Source organism: Cotesia glomerata, linkage group LG5 (genome assembly GCF_020080835.1).
Source record: "Cotesia glomerata isolate CgM1 linkage group LG5, MPM_Cglom_v2.3, whole genome shotgun sequence".
NCBI lineage: Eukaryota > Metazoa > Arthropoda > Insecta > Hymenoptera > Braconidae > Cotesia > Cotesia glomerata.
The window spans coordinates 27,395,505-27,410,264 of NC_058162.1; the positions used below are offsets into that span (position 1 = coordinate 27,395,505).

The 14,760-nt window shown below is 33.8% G+C and overlaps 2 protein-coding genes across 4 annotated transcripts in view; both read right to left on the reverse strand.

Moving 5' to 3' along the window:
* Positions 1 to 6,495, reverse strand: part of LOC123264899 (RNA-binding protein Musashi homolog Rbp6) — a 348,561-nt gene extending 342,066 nt beyond the window's left edge. For both annotated transcript variants that reach the window (XM_044728425.1, XM_044728424.1), the window contains exons 1-2: positions 6,369 to 6,495; positions 6,177 to 6,230 (exon numbers count right to left, since the gene is read on the reverse strand). The gene's annotated coding sequence lies outside the window, so the exon portion shown is untranslated. The remainder of the gene's footprint in view (positions 1 to 6,176; positions 6,231 to 6,368) is intronic.
* Positions 6,496 to 8,294: 1,799 nt separating this feature from the next.
* LOC123264526 (exosome RNA helicase MTR4) lies at positions 8,295 to 14,665 on the reverse strand. 2 transcript variants are annotated; one of them, XM_044727808.1, is made up of 6 exons: positions 14,377 to 14,664; positions 14,227 to 14,319; positions 13,592 to 13,834; positions 12,114 to 12,927; positions 9,145 to 10,774; positions 8,295 to 8,519 (listed from the first exon to the last, which is right to left on the reverse strand). In XM_044727808.1, the coding sequence occupies exons 1-6, from the start codon at positions 14,475 to 14,477 to the stop codon at positions 8,362 to 8,364; spliced, it is 3,039 nt and encodes a 1,012-aa protein (XP_044583743.1). In that variant the 5' UTR covers positions 14,478 to 14,664; the 3' UTR covers positions 8,295 to 8,361. The 2 variants fall into 2 exon arrangements, with proteins under 2 accessions (XP_044583743.1, XP_044583742.1); XM_044727807.1 differs by having other exon boundaries at positions 14,227 to 14,665.
* Between the last annotated feature and the right edge of the window lie 95 nt (positions 14,666 to 14,760).

The window sequence follows — 14,760 nt, forward strand, 5'->3', positions numbered from 1 at the left end:
GCACTACACTATCTGTTAAAGTTTCGAAATAAGTAGCTTGGTTGTTATGACGTACAAAGTTAATGCTGTCAAAGCTGTTGGTAAACTTGATAACTAATGTAACGAGCCGTTATTCTCGACACGTGAGTTTGTAAGGTAAATCGTCGAGTAGGAGGATGATAATGATAATTATTAAAAGACGTTAAATAGACAAAGTATACTTGGTATAATCCCTGCAGGAGGAGTTGTCGATTTAAATCACCCGGTACGATGAGCGTCGACAGAAAAAGTACCGATCGATACTGCAGATGCTCGGTTGCTTTTTTAAAAATGAATTTTTTTACACTAGAGAGACAGGAACTACCCAGGACAAATTGGTCTCGCAACCCAGGTAATTATCCGTTTGATCGAATTCAACCGCAATGGGAATTGATATTTTTCTTCTGGTAGATCGTCAAATACATACTGTTCTGATATTATATACCATTCTAGTATTCTGGTACGGGTATAAACGTACACGTGTTCACATGACGAGCGATCGTTGAGTGGTTGGTGAATGGCATTAAACGGCTGGTGCCCGAGTAACGGGTAGTCCGGAAGCACCGCCCGGTTAGAACGTCCACGGAAGTCGTCAACTTGGAAAAGGATCGCCACGACAGCACCAAAACTACTCTCATAGTCCTACACTCGATATACAAGTATTAAAGCTTTATATTCCGTCTAGATACAAACTACCATGCTTCTACACACAGAAATGGATTTTCATCAGCATAAAAAGGTTCTACGAGAATACGTGAGTTGTAAAATCCATGGAAGCCTCTCCTGCACACTCGTATCCGATCTAAAAGCTACCAAACTTTTTCGCTTTAACAATTATGACCCGAAATTGAATACAGCTTGAATCGATTACAACTCCCTCGATTTCTCCCAACCTTATCACTATCGACCTATCGACTGTCGCGATAAACAATCCAAGATTCTTCAGCTGTACTCTTAAATTCAAATGATACAACAAAAACACTATTACAACTGAACAATGATATTGATAGATTTGATACAAAAAGTTGGATGAAGCGTTCACGTTCGAGTTGCCACATTGTTATCATTATAATAACTATTTTAAAACATGTACGGCTGGTGGTTCGGATGGACAATATCGAAATGGTTTTTATGAAGGAAAGATCAGACACCAATACAACTATAAAAAGTTTTCTTCCCGAAGTGTTTTATGGATGTTAGCGAGACATGTCCAGCGGCATCTTTCTGCCGTGCGGCGACCGGGAATAAAAGGGACAGCTATAAAACTAACGGTTGTTAGGAGCGAGAGGCATCACCAGATCTTGAGACACAAAAGATCTAGGATTCTGCAAGACAGCATACCAGTAGAACGGATGCTTCTTGCAGAGTTGACGATAAACTTTCGAATAAGTTAAATACAAACGGAATGAAGACACATTACTCACTACCTCTTGTCGCGTCTTACGTGAAACGGCGCCACTGGACGACATCCACCGAGACAGCTAGCGACGAGTCACCAAGACTTTCTAAGGACACGCTCCAAATAATTTACTAACCCTCCAAATCTATCTATTTATCTGATATTTTGTTTTATTCATATAATATTATTATTTTCTGGTCTTTGAGCTTTGGAAAAGTACCCATTTTAATTTAAATCTATCACTTGATTCTCGTAATTATTCAATCAGTTGGGATTGTCGACTTGACACCAAAAAGTAGGAGCCATTTTATAAAAAATAAACCAGAAGATTGAAGAGTGAGGACTAAAAATAGACAAAGAACAAAAAGGTGTCCGGAAGTCAATGGAACGGCTCATTGTCGCGGCTCGATCGATGATGGAAAGTGTATAGAGAGAAGAGGCGAAGAAAGAGAGTAAAAGAGTGAAAGAGAGAGGAAGGGTTCTTGTCACATCGGTATCGAGCTTCTGCTGAACCACCGAGTCGAGAGTGCTGCATAAGCTTATTAAACTAAGGGTGACTTGTGTAGGTGTAGGTATACAGATAGGTGCGAGAAGATGTGTACCATGTGGAAGCAATCCTTCAGTCGGGCTTCACCGCAGTGCCAGCACCGCCAGCAGTAGCAGCATCATCACTCGGTAGACAGAGGCTTTGCTTGTAGCTGTAAATGTAGTTGGAGTTGGTGATAGTGGTGGTGCGTCAACTCTAGATCTGCGACAGAATAAAAAAGGAGGACAGCCAACTCATCCAAGTCTCGAAGGTCTCCAGTGCAGGTTGCTACCAGTGGGTGGCTGGTAGATGCTACTGCGAAAGGTGGATGGTGGTTGGGCGCAGAGCCTCTCCAGAGACAATGAGGCCGCTCACGAGTGTCACCACGAGTGGGTACTCAACTATTGCCAACTCAGACCCTTCAGTCCTTGTTGCGAGGCTTGGTGATGCCGGGACAACCTACCAGATACTAGTTCTAGTGCTAGTGCTAGTTCCTAGATTCAACCTGAGAACTAAAACCAACTCGCTGTTGAGCTAAAGCTACTTTTAATTCACTTCCGACTACTACTTGTTCTACCTTTCCCTGGATAATCTTTCTTTTATTAATTATTAAATGTAAAATAATAATCGCTAAAATTTTTCTACTAATATTAGAATATTTTTCACGGGTTATAATTAAAAGCAAGTATCACCTAAACTATCTCGTTGAAGAGTCTGAACGAGGGTTCAAAAATCGACAGGAAGTTAATCGAGTAAAATAAAAGAGACATTTAGTGTCTGCCCAGGCGATGGTAAAAAATGATAGTCTATAAAAATGAACATCCTCAAAAGAGGAAGAGAAGGAGGAAGAAGAAGGAAGGTCAATTCACCGACGAAGAGCAGAGGCTTGACGTAGAAATGGAGACTAAATCTTGTGGGTGTCAATAATCGGTAAATTTGTTGAGACACCAGCAAGATTCGATGTCTATACTCGTTCCCCATCGCGAGTCTAATACTAAAGGCTCGCTTTTGGTTCCTTGCCTATGACTATAACGAAATTCTCATCTTCGAGGTGTAAAACTCCGAGCAAAGTGACACTCGGTGAAGTAATCGAGTTGTTATATCGACGTTCAAAGCCTCGAGGACTATGTACTAGCTGGCTGACGTTATATATATTGTATATTATGTATTATACATACCTTGCCACCCTCACCAGAGTATCTGGTGGTATCTTACAAGCAGAGGCTGTCCCGTCACCCTGCCAACGTTCACCGATTTGCTGATTACTCCGTGTAAAAGGACGAGGAGAAGCGAGAACCAAAGAGAAGACAGCAGGAAAAAATCGTTGTCTCTCTTTAGCAAGCAAAAGAGAGATCGCTGATGCTGCTGACGATGCACCAGAACTCGAGCCGTCTCTGTTTAGTTTCTTTACCCGGTTTACTGTCGATCTGAGAAACAGCCGACGGGCAGCAGGGGTCCCGAAACACTGCCTCGAGATAAAGAGAGACTTTGTTGGACAGACGATAGTCTTGCCAAGATTTTTTACACCCTAGTATGCTTTTTCCGACAAAATGATAACTCTGATTGTATGCTAAACATTGCTGAGAAGCAACGAGGGTTAACCAATAACTTCCCTTTATAAGTTTTATTTAAATATTTTCCAATTCTCACAGCAGGAAGTTAACAAATGTTGAGTTAGCCATTTGTAGTCGGAATTGGAGAAAATAAGTCAAACATGTTGCCACGCGCCTGCGGTAGGTTAAAATTGGTAAGACCGAGAGAGACATGGATAATGGAACGTTCCCTGGATTATTCACCTTACACTTTCTAGCAGGGAGCCCGCAGACAGAAGCACAAATACAGTTAATATTGGCCATACCGAGATTATAGTTTCTGCACCATAGAGCTGAATATCTTCACGGAGCTACTCAGTTCTTCGACCTAAAACCTAGCAAACATCTTCATCCAGTTCTACATCTAAAACAAGCATCATGGATAATAATTCACCCGCTCATTTGCTCAATACTTATTCCCCTCTTCATCCTCTGTTAATTCTCTTTGATATATGCTTCTGGATGGATCCAGATTACCAGATCCACATCTTCATAAGTGTATCTTCATATCCTCACACCCACTCGGCACATTTATCTCCGTGTTTTTGTACTCCAGCAAAAGTTGGACGCCTTTTCGGTAACTCTGCCTTTAACAATTTCTCTACCGCTGAATATATTTACCGCAGTTGCGTGTTTCCGCAAAAAATCACAAAAAACTTTAGTATTGAGGTTTTGTACTAGCACTGTTATCTTCCACGGTACAAGATATCTTATAAGTAATAAGACAGATGAATCATCGTTTATTTCAAGAGAAATTACTTTGATTTTTGGTAGTGAAGAAATCAATTAGATTTTTAGTTAGATGAATAATCTAAGAGTGGTTGAGTGAAATTTGAGGTATGAAAACCCAGCTCCATTTCTAGCTGGTGAGTAGTAGTGCTAGTAGTCTAGTCGGCGATTACACAAAACTCCTCACCATTCAGCTTTAATGCGTTTTCGCCGAAGGACAAGCATTTTGAGGATATTACCTGCAAGTTTGAACGTTACTCGAGTTTAGTAACCGCAGAGACTTGTCTAAATTCGTTGGATTGGTGCCACCGAAATTAAGGGTCCGCTGTATGCTGTATGTAGTACCCGATTACGCCTTTAGAATGCACTTAAGGTTTATAAGGGTTGTCGATTAACGCTTATAAAACGATTCGCTCACTCTTAAACTTTAAACAAGTTGATTATGCAACAATTATTGTCATTGTCGTTACACACCATGGAGCACCAGGGTATTTATAAATAAGTGGATAAGGATTATAACGAACAGAGCAGTAGAGGGAACTGAATGTTCAGTGATTACTGAATAATTAATATGCAATATTCGTATCGTCGAATAAACTTTAAACACCGACGCTAATTGCGCATTATTTTTGGATTAAGCTTCCCATTCACCCCCAGACCGGCCAAGATACTGACGAGCGATTGGATTCGAATTAGCCCTCGACATCTGTCGCCAGATTATATCTTCAACGGACTGTTTGTGACAAATTGTTATTATTTATGGTAATAACACTCGATTAACTGTAATTTTCACTCTTTGGCTTTTCATTCGGATAAGAAGACTATTGAAAGGATATTATATTAGGGGTACTTCAAGCCAAATGCTTGTTCTGATAATGTCTAGCTTAATTAAAAAAAATTTTAAGAAACAAAAATTTGTTAATTTTATCCTATTTATTTTAATTTTTGATTATAGCTGAGTCATCCTGTTTGCGCAAGCGATTATTTTATCATTTTTTCTGGTAATCCGTACATCCCCATGTGCATTTACTCCATTACTCTGATAGTAATAGTTCTCTCAATCTTTTTCCTGTAGACACGAATGTCGAGGAAAATAATAGAAAATAAACAAAAAGGTGTATCTTATTTGGATTGTGGTCGTTTTTTTTTTCTTTAGTTGTGTTGAAAATAGTACAATTATTAAATTGAACTGGGTGGTTTTTCGCCGTCGCAACGCTCGGGTACTCGGTTATCCTTCTTTGCACGTCTCGAGGATTTTCTTTTGTGCTCAGCAAATTGTCCAAGAGACCGGTATCAAGTATTAAAGAGAAAACGAGTTGTGCTTTTTGTGACGACCCGTATGACTACGCGTTTTATTATTTCGGTTTCCAAGAATTTTTAATCTATTGTGCTTTTAATTTACTGAAATACTAAGAGCTTTTTTAACTTGTTCAGGATTTTAGATAAGAACATTGCATAAAGTCTAGAGAATTGCTGAGTGTACTGCTCCACATTCGGACATTTTTAACGGAACGGGTATTATAATATCACACACACAGAGTTGTAGGACAAAAACGTTAATACAAATAGTTGTATTAATACACGAAGTTATGTTGCCAAAATTTTAGTATAAAATCAATTGCATGCTTTTTATTTAGATAACTTAAAGTTGAAAAAAAATTAATGTAATATATATCATCGGGGCTTTGAAGAAGTAAAACTGAAGGTATTGTCATTGGTAAACCCACAGTCGGTAAGTAAGCTATCATTAATAATTTTAAAATTAGCGCCAAAAATATAAGGCTGATTTAAATTATTTAATTTATTTGATAAATATTTTGTATTGACTAATAAGAAATATCAGCTTCATCGTAAATAAATTTTCAAATTATATGCAAGTCATTTAAAAATGTTAAAATGATAAAAATCTCACCATTTCAGCAGTTAGAAGCAATCGGCCGGCAAGTAGAAGCAAGCAGCGAACATTCTGGAAAAAAAAGAAAATTCAAGATTTAAAATATTGAATAAAAATTAAAATGTAGTAAACAAAAAAATTTTTATCTTCGTTTATAAAAATTGCTAAATGTCTACTAATCATTCGTCATACATTTATGATTCATCTTACCTTATGATGATAATTTAAGCATCTCCAACACAAAACACACACTCCCTACACTAAATTTAAATAAACTTTTTCACTTTTTAACTTTTTGTACTTGATCTACTAAAACTAGTTTTAAAAATACTTCACTAATTAATCAAACAACCTATACTAAAGCTAGTTTTAAAAATACTTCACTTTTTAACCAAACACCCTACACTAAAGCTAGTTTTAAAAATACTTCACTTTTTAATCAAACAACAAACCCGAAACTTTAGACCGAGTTTCAAATATACCGACTTTGAGTCCGCAAGTCAACGTTTCTTCGTTAACTTTCAACAAATTTTTATAATTCTGAAGCTATCATTAGTTACATAATTATTTTAATTATTTGGAATTTAGTATTAAGAAAAAAAATGTATTAAAATATTAATTTTATCATTATTAGATAATTATTAAATTTTTTAAAATAAAATTCAGAAAACGAAATTTAAAAAAAAAAAAATATATATCTAAATTTTTAAATGATTGTTAATTCCACGAATTTACATAAAAAAAATGACAGACGATTTAGTTAATATTCATTTTTTTTGCATAAAAAATGTATTTAATAAATTCTCATTAATAATTAATCATTTTAAAAAATTTTCATTAATAATTAATAATAATACTAATGTTTGTTAAGCTAATAATTAATCAATATTAATTTATTTCTAACAATATTAATTAAAAAAACAAAAGAAACCCGGAAGCTTCTAGAGAGCTCCACAGTGCGGGAATTTTATTCTAATCAATAATGAATCTTACCATAAATATTTTTCTGAAATTATTATCTTCATAGCAAAAGGGACATTAGTAAACTATAATGGCCATGAATTATTATTAAATCATTTAATTATTATACTAAATTCTCGGAAGATGTCAACAAGGGAGCGTTGGCTGTTGGCTCGGCGACAGAACTGGCTTACCGGCTCCCGCGACCGTTAAAAGTTACAAGTCATTCCTTCTGCGCAGCTTGACTGCGCAGATTTCAAATCCGCGCATGCGCGCAGCTTCCGGACTACTGCGTCATTTATTTTAATTTTTACAAATTTTAATAAATTTTTTTTAATTAATAAAAATAATAATATTAAATTAAGTGAAGCTAATAATTAATCAATATTAATTGTCGTGAAACAATATAAATTAAAAAACAAAACAAACCCGGAAGCTTCGAGAAGGCTCCATTGTGCGTAGTACAAAACGGGAATTTTATTTTATTTATTTCAATAAATAATTATCTTACCATAAATATTTTTCTGAAATTATTATCTTGATAGCTAAAGGACTATTAGTAGACTATATTGGCGCTAAGTTATTATTAAATCATACAATTATTACTGCATTATTGTACTAATTACTCGGGAGACGTCAATGAAGAAGGGTTGATTGTTGGCTCGGGGACTGAACTGGCTGCCGACCGTTAAAACTTGCAATTCATCCCTTCTGCGCAGCTTGGCTGCGCAGATTTTAAATCCACGCATGCGCGCTGCTTTTTTACAACTACGCGGCTTATTTCAAATTTTATATTCATAATTAAATTAAACATACAAATAATTAATTAAAAATTTCTTACAATTTTTATTATTTTTTTTACATAATTTATTGCTTATTTTTTTAATATGTAATTTTTTAATTGAAACTCGTAATTATCTCAAATTAGTACACCTTTTGTTATTAATATTATTTTTACACTATTTAATTGTGAATTGAAAAAAAAGAATTATTTATAAAATTTATTTGTAAAATGTTCGTTTTTTAATTTTATATACATCAAATCACTTGAATTCAGCTGTCAAACTTAAAATCACCATCGTTGAATCAGCAACCATTTAACAATTTTTTCTTAATTTATTACAAAAATATTTTCAAAGATCTAATCCGAAAACAATTAAAATTTTGAAAAATATTTACTATTAAAAAATAAAAAAAATTGTTAATTTATTGCTTAAATTATAAGTAAATAACGAATAATTATTTACAAATACAACGAGGCTGCAAAAACAATATCACGTTTTAATAACTTGATAGCTTCGCTGAATTTATTTTCTAGATCCGAGTTTCCGATATTTTTCGCAGCTTGAATCAGTTGTCTCAGTACTTCCTCTAACCGTCTCATGCATCTAATTATCGAACCTGGAAACAAATAAATAATGACATTTAAAGTTAGCAGTCTAGAAAATTTTTTTATTTTCGAACAAAAAAATTTAATCCAAAAAATTATTTAAAAAAAAATTTCATTTTTAATTTTTTAAAATTTCTACACATCAACTTTTTTTTGCTATAATTTATTTGTTAAAAAAAAATGATAAAATATCTGCTAAATAAATTTTCGAAATGAATTAAAATTAAGTTAGTCGACATTTAAAAATTTTGAGAATTTTTTTCCATTGAAAAAATTATTACAAAAAAATAAAAAAAAAAAAATTTCATTGGTCAAAAACTTTGAAAACTATAAGTGCAATTTTTAAAAACTATTTTTTAGTTCTAATTTAATTATTAAAAAATTAAAAACATCGGCTAACTTATAACACAAGTTAGCCGACGTTTTTAATGTTTTTATTTTTTTTAATTATTAAATTAGAACTAAAAAATATTTTTTTTAAATTGCACTTTTTATCAAACTTTTTACAAATGAAAATTTTTTTTATTATTTTGTAATCATTTTTTCAATAAAAAAAACTTCAAAAAATTTTTAGATAGCTAACTTAATTTTCATGGCTAACTTTACTATTATTTAAAATGAATAAAAAAAAATTACCTTCAAAAATATCAGTCATCTTGCAGATCTGAAAGAAAGAAGCTCCCTTGCACCATGAATAAACGACATCCATCAAATAAGGCTTGAACCTCTCAACATAGCTATCCTCATCAATCTCCAAATTAGCTTCAGCAGAAACTTTAGCAATCCTGCGTGCCAACTCCTGCATCTGTCTCAGTGGGCCGCTGAGCTCGTTGGTGCTCTTGGGCATTTCATTAGACTTTTCATCACAAACAAAGCAACTCAATAACGCAGTCATCTGAGGAACATTCAGCGAATTAAAGAGCCCATTAAAAATCATCTCCGTGAGCAGCAATTCATCAGCGCCGTTCAGCTCACAAGCAACTCTGCCCTTGAGCTCAATAACATCAGCAGCAGTGCAGTATCCCAGTCTCCTCAAGACCCGCTTCCTGCATTTGAGCTCGTCCATCTGCAACACAGACTTGGCTTTCTTCAATTCCTGCTTGGCCTGCTTCAGTTCACTTCCCAGCTCGTCCTTGCGCAGGAATTCGTTGTAGAGTTTGCTCAATCCAGGATCTTTGTGCAGAGGATGCGCGTATAATTTATCTTCAAGGATCTTTATCCTCTTGACGATGTCTTCGAAGGTCGAGTCCGCGATTCCCATGTCTTTAAGAGGGTCCAGGAGGGGAATTCCGTCGGGAAAGTGTTTCTTCACTTCCTTTATTGATTTTAAGACACTCTTCCGGTTGTCAGGCGGTCTCAAGTCTTGAGGAATCGGCAATCTAAGTGTGCTGATCTCAGAAATCAGAGTATGCATCACAGGCACGATTTCAAACTCTCCATCTTCGTTTTCTCCGCAAGGCATCGGCGCGCACTCTGTAGAGTCCTTTGAAATGTGAAGAAGCATGTCGATGATGATAACAGCATTTTCTTTCGGATTTTTTGAATTTTTCTTTCTAAAATTAATAACAACTCCCCAATCAAAAACATTATTGCCATTTTTTATCTTAATCATCCTGCCCGGTTGAAGAAATTTCAGTAAATATTCAATCCTGGTGATATAACTTCTGTAGTCAACCTTCAGCCGGTCCAACTGCTGACGAATATCATGATAAGGAGCGATCTGATTAAACTTATCAACAACCAAATCGTCGTACGTCTGCTGGAGCTCTTTGACTTTGTTGAACAAAATAGGAATTGAAGCTTGGTTCTGGAATTGATAAAAACTCCGCTCAAGCATGTACTCAGGGTTTATTTCCTCGACTCGGAGTAAATTTAACACCATGTTGTAGGTCAGGTGGAAAGCTGAGTTTATCGGGTCGGCTTTACCGAGGACTATTTCCTTGCCGACAGCCGGGCTGACTTTTTCGTCAACCATCAGGATTACTATTCCCTTCTCGTCAAGACCTCGACGACCGGCTCGGCCGGACATCTGGATGTACTCGCCGGAGGTTATCCAGCGGAAGTCCTTGCCGTCGAACTTGCGAGGCGCTGTAAAAAGGACTGTTCGAGCCGGCATGTTCAAGCCCATTGCGAATGTTTCTGTTGCGAAGAGAGCTTTTATCAAGCCTTCGCCGAATAAAATTTCTACGGTTTCTTTTAGGATTGGCAACAGTCCTCCGTGGTGGATGCCAATGCCGCGTTTCAAGAGCGGGAGAACATTTTCAACCTAGAATTTTTTTTTCATTAATTTTCTCTAGAGGATTGATTGAATAATTTATGATTAATAAAATAAATTAAATTATTAATGACTTTTGTTGAATTGCACTATACTTTCTTGAATATTGATGTTTTTAAAGATATAAGCTCATCCTGATGTTATACTAATCAAGAGCTTTCATTTGAATACCCACATGCATTTTTGATATATTTTTCATATATACATATATATATATAATATATGTAAATATATAAAATATATGAAAAATTGATGTGGGTACTCAAAGGAAAGGTCTTGATGAGTATAACATCAGAATGAGCTTATATCTTTGAAAATGTCAATATTTCACAAGATACAAGGTCATTTCTTAACTATTGACATTTTTTAAGAAATAAGCTCATCCCGATATAACATTCATTAAGAGCTTTCATTTGAGTACCCACATGCATTTTTGATATATTTTTCATATATACATATATATAATATACATAAATATATGAAATATATGAAAAATTGATGTGGGTACTCAAATGAAAGGCCTTGATAAGTGTAACATCAGAATGAGCTTATATCTCTAAAAATATCAATAGTTTACAAAATACAAGATCATTTCTTAACTATTGACGATTTTAAAGAAATAAGCTCATCCTCATGTTACATTCATCGAGACCTTTCATTTGAGTACCCACATGCACTTTTGATATATTTTTCATATATACATATATATATAAATATATAAATATGTAAAATGTATAAAAACTTGATGTGGGTACTCAAATGAAAGGTCTCTATGAGTATAACATCGGGATGAGCTTATATCTTTAAAAATGTCAATAGTTTACGAGATACATGGTAATGTCTTAATTATGTATCTAGAAATATAAATGTTGCTTATTCTCTTAAGGTAGTTGTAGCGTGATAGGCATTTCAACAGAAAATTATGAAATTTTTTTTATTGAAAGATAAATATATTAATAATTCATTACCAAAATTTCAGATCAATTGACCGCACCGTTTTTAAGTAATTAATTTTCGAAATTGCATCTTTTACACGTAGAGGTATAGAGAGATGGTAAAGTTAGTATGAAATCTTCCGTACCACACGAGTGGGCCAAAGATTTCATACTAACTTTACCATCTCTCTATACCTCTACGTGTAAAAGACGCAATTTCGAAAATTAATTACTTAAAAACGGTGCGGTCAATTGATCTGAAATTTTGGTAGTGAATTATTAATTTATTTATCTTTCGATAAAAAAAATTTTATAATTTTCTGTTGAAATGCCTATCACGCTACAACTACCTTAATAATATAGATAATAAAATAAAACAAAAAAAAAATACAAACCTGAGGAAGCTTACGATCTTCATCACTGAGCACATCCATAGCATTGTTGAAGACATCATCAATGAGCTTCCGCTCAGCTTCAGTATTAAAATCCAGCTGAGACATTTGCATCGCATAAGCTTCACACTCTTTCTTAGAAAAACTGAAAATAATAACAGGCGCGAAGGTTCTCTCCATAATCATCTTGACAATCTTAAAAATATTTGACTGAGCCGCATTAGTACCCCTAGGTCCGCCCTTCCGGCCTTTGAGGTCGCCTTTGGCTGCATCACCATTCTGGAGACAACTCATCGCTCGGTTGAAGTTGTCCTCCTTGAACTGGCCGTCCTCGTTGACGACCAAGTGAATGCCATCGCCACCAGCTGGAAATATGTAATGCTGCAGGGGAGTTGGACGGTAGTCCGTGTAGACCACGTGGCAAGGCTGGTGGTGCAGGTGAGTCACCCACTCGACGAACTGCCTCGCGTTGGGAATTGTCGCTGACAGAAACACGTAGTGAACGTTGTCAGGAAGAAGAATCAGCGTTTCTTCCCAGACTACTCCGCGCTCTTTGTCTCTCATGTAATGGATCTCGTCGAAGATCACCCAACCTACTTCACGCATCACTTCCGACCCACGGTACAACATGTTCCGGAGAATTTCCGTGGTCATTATTAGCACAGATGCTGTTGGGTTTATTGTTACATCTCCAGTTACCAATCCGACGTCTTTAAATTCTTCGTAAAATTCTCGGTACTTTTGGTTACTCAAAGCTTTAATTGGAGTTGTATAAATTACTCGCTGTTTGTCACGCAGAGATAATGCTATCGCGTACCTAAAAAATTGTATTGATTAATAAAAAATGTAAAATGTTATAAATTATTTTCTTTGTTAAAAAATTATTACAAAAAAAAATTTCACTTGTAAACAATTTGAAAAACTGTAAGTGCAATTTTTAAAAAATATTTTTTCGATTTAATTTAATAAATGAAACAAAATCAAAAAAATAAAAAAATGTCGGCTAACTTTATTATTATTGCCGAATGAAAATAAAATTAGCAAACAGCTGAAAATTTTAAAATTTATTTTTAATAATGAAATTATTTAAAAAAAATTCCATATGTAAAAAATCTAAAAAACTATACGTGCATTTTTTTAAAAAATATTTTTTTTTTTGTTTATTCAATTTATAAAAAAAAAAATAAAAATTTTTGGCTGTCGGCTAATTTTAGTTTCACAATAATAAATTTAACCGACATTTTTGATTTTTTTATTTTGCTTAACTTATTAAATTATAACTAAAAAATATTTTTAAAAAATTGCACTTATAGTTTTTGAAGTTTTTGACAAATGAAAAATTTTTTTTTTCATTTTTTTGTAAGAATTTTTTAATAAAAAAAAATCATAAAAATTTTTAGATGTCGGCTAACTTTATATTCATTTTAGTTTCATTATTGCCAATTGGAGTAAGTTTAATAAATAAATAAATTACTACTTACTCGGCTACGACAGTTTTTCCAGCAGAAGTGTGAGCAGACACCAACACAGACTGGTTGTTCTCAATGCAAAGAATCGCTTCCTTCTGAAAAGGATCCAAGACAAATTTGTACTCCTTTGCCGGAGGTGTTGTCTTTACTTCCAGTGGAATGTACTCGTGGTCTGGCGGAACTGCTACTTCATGGGTACACGATTCAATTGTTTCTATCTTATGAACTTTTATCTGCGATATCAAATCGTCCAAACTAAAAATAAATGTAAAATAAATAAAATATTCAGTTGATAATTTTTTTTAACAAACAAATTTGTGGTAAAAAATATGAAAATTAAGTTAGCCGACATTTAAAAATTTGTAGAATTTTTTTTTATTGAAAAGATGATTAAAAAAAAAATTTCACTTGTAAAAAACTTTAAAAACTGTAAGTGCATTTTTTAAAAAATATTTTTTTATTTTAATTTAATTATTAAAAAAAAATCAAAAAATTAAAATCGTCGGCTAACTTTAGTATTATCCAAAAAATAATTTTTAAAAAATTTCATTTTTTTTAATTTCTACTTATCAATTTTTTTGACATAATTTTTGTTAAAAAAAATTAAATATCAGCTACATTAATTTTCATAATTAAAAAATAATTACTTAATATCCTCCAAAATGGACTCGACTTTCTGCTTTTTACTGCTAACATCCTGGTCTTCCTCAAGCTCACGCTTGGTCGAACTAACATTTGCTCTAAAAAAAATAATAAATTTTATAATAAAATTTTTAAATAAAAAAAAAATTACATACTTTAAGTCAGTATTTTCGGAGTCTATCGCCGTTGTAATAACCTCGGCTTCATTATCGTTTTCCTCGTAAAACACGTCGAAAGCTTCGACGCCAAAATCCATTTTCACAAAAACTATTTAATCACAAATATAATTTATTATTATTATTTAATTTCGGAACTAATTCACTTGTTCATTTGTTAATCAGCTGGACTAAATAATTAATTAAAAAATTAATTAAACAAACTGCATCCAAGCAGAATTTTTTTAATATTTAAGGTTAAGCACGTTGTTAAAGTTGTGAAATAAAATATTCAACTAGTACTAGTACACGCTGCGCGCGCATCTAAATAAGAGTGGATCCTACTTTATCATGAGATGTAACTAAAGATGGCGGCGAGTAAAA

Bases quoted from the DNA above. Each gene is read 5' to 3' on its own strand.
- LOC123264526 (XM_044727807.1), bottom strand. From the start codon at position 14,477: ATGGATTTTGGCGTCGAAGCTTTCGACGTGTTTTACGAGGAAAACGAT. The intron at 12,928-13,591 runs GTAAGTAGTAAT...ACAATTTTTTAG, and splicing joins GGAAAAACTGTCGTAGCCGA to GTACGCGATAGCATTATCTC. The intron at 8,520-9,144 runs GTAATTTTTTTT...ATTTGTTTCCAG, and splicing joins GATGACTGATATTTTTGAAG to GTTCGATAATTAGATGCATG.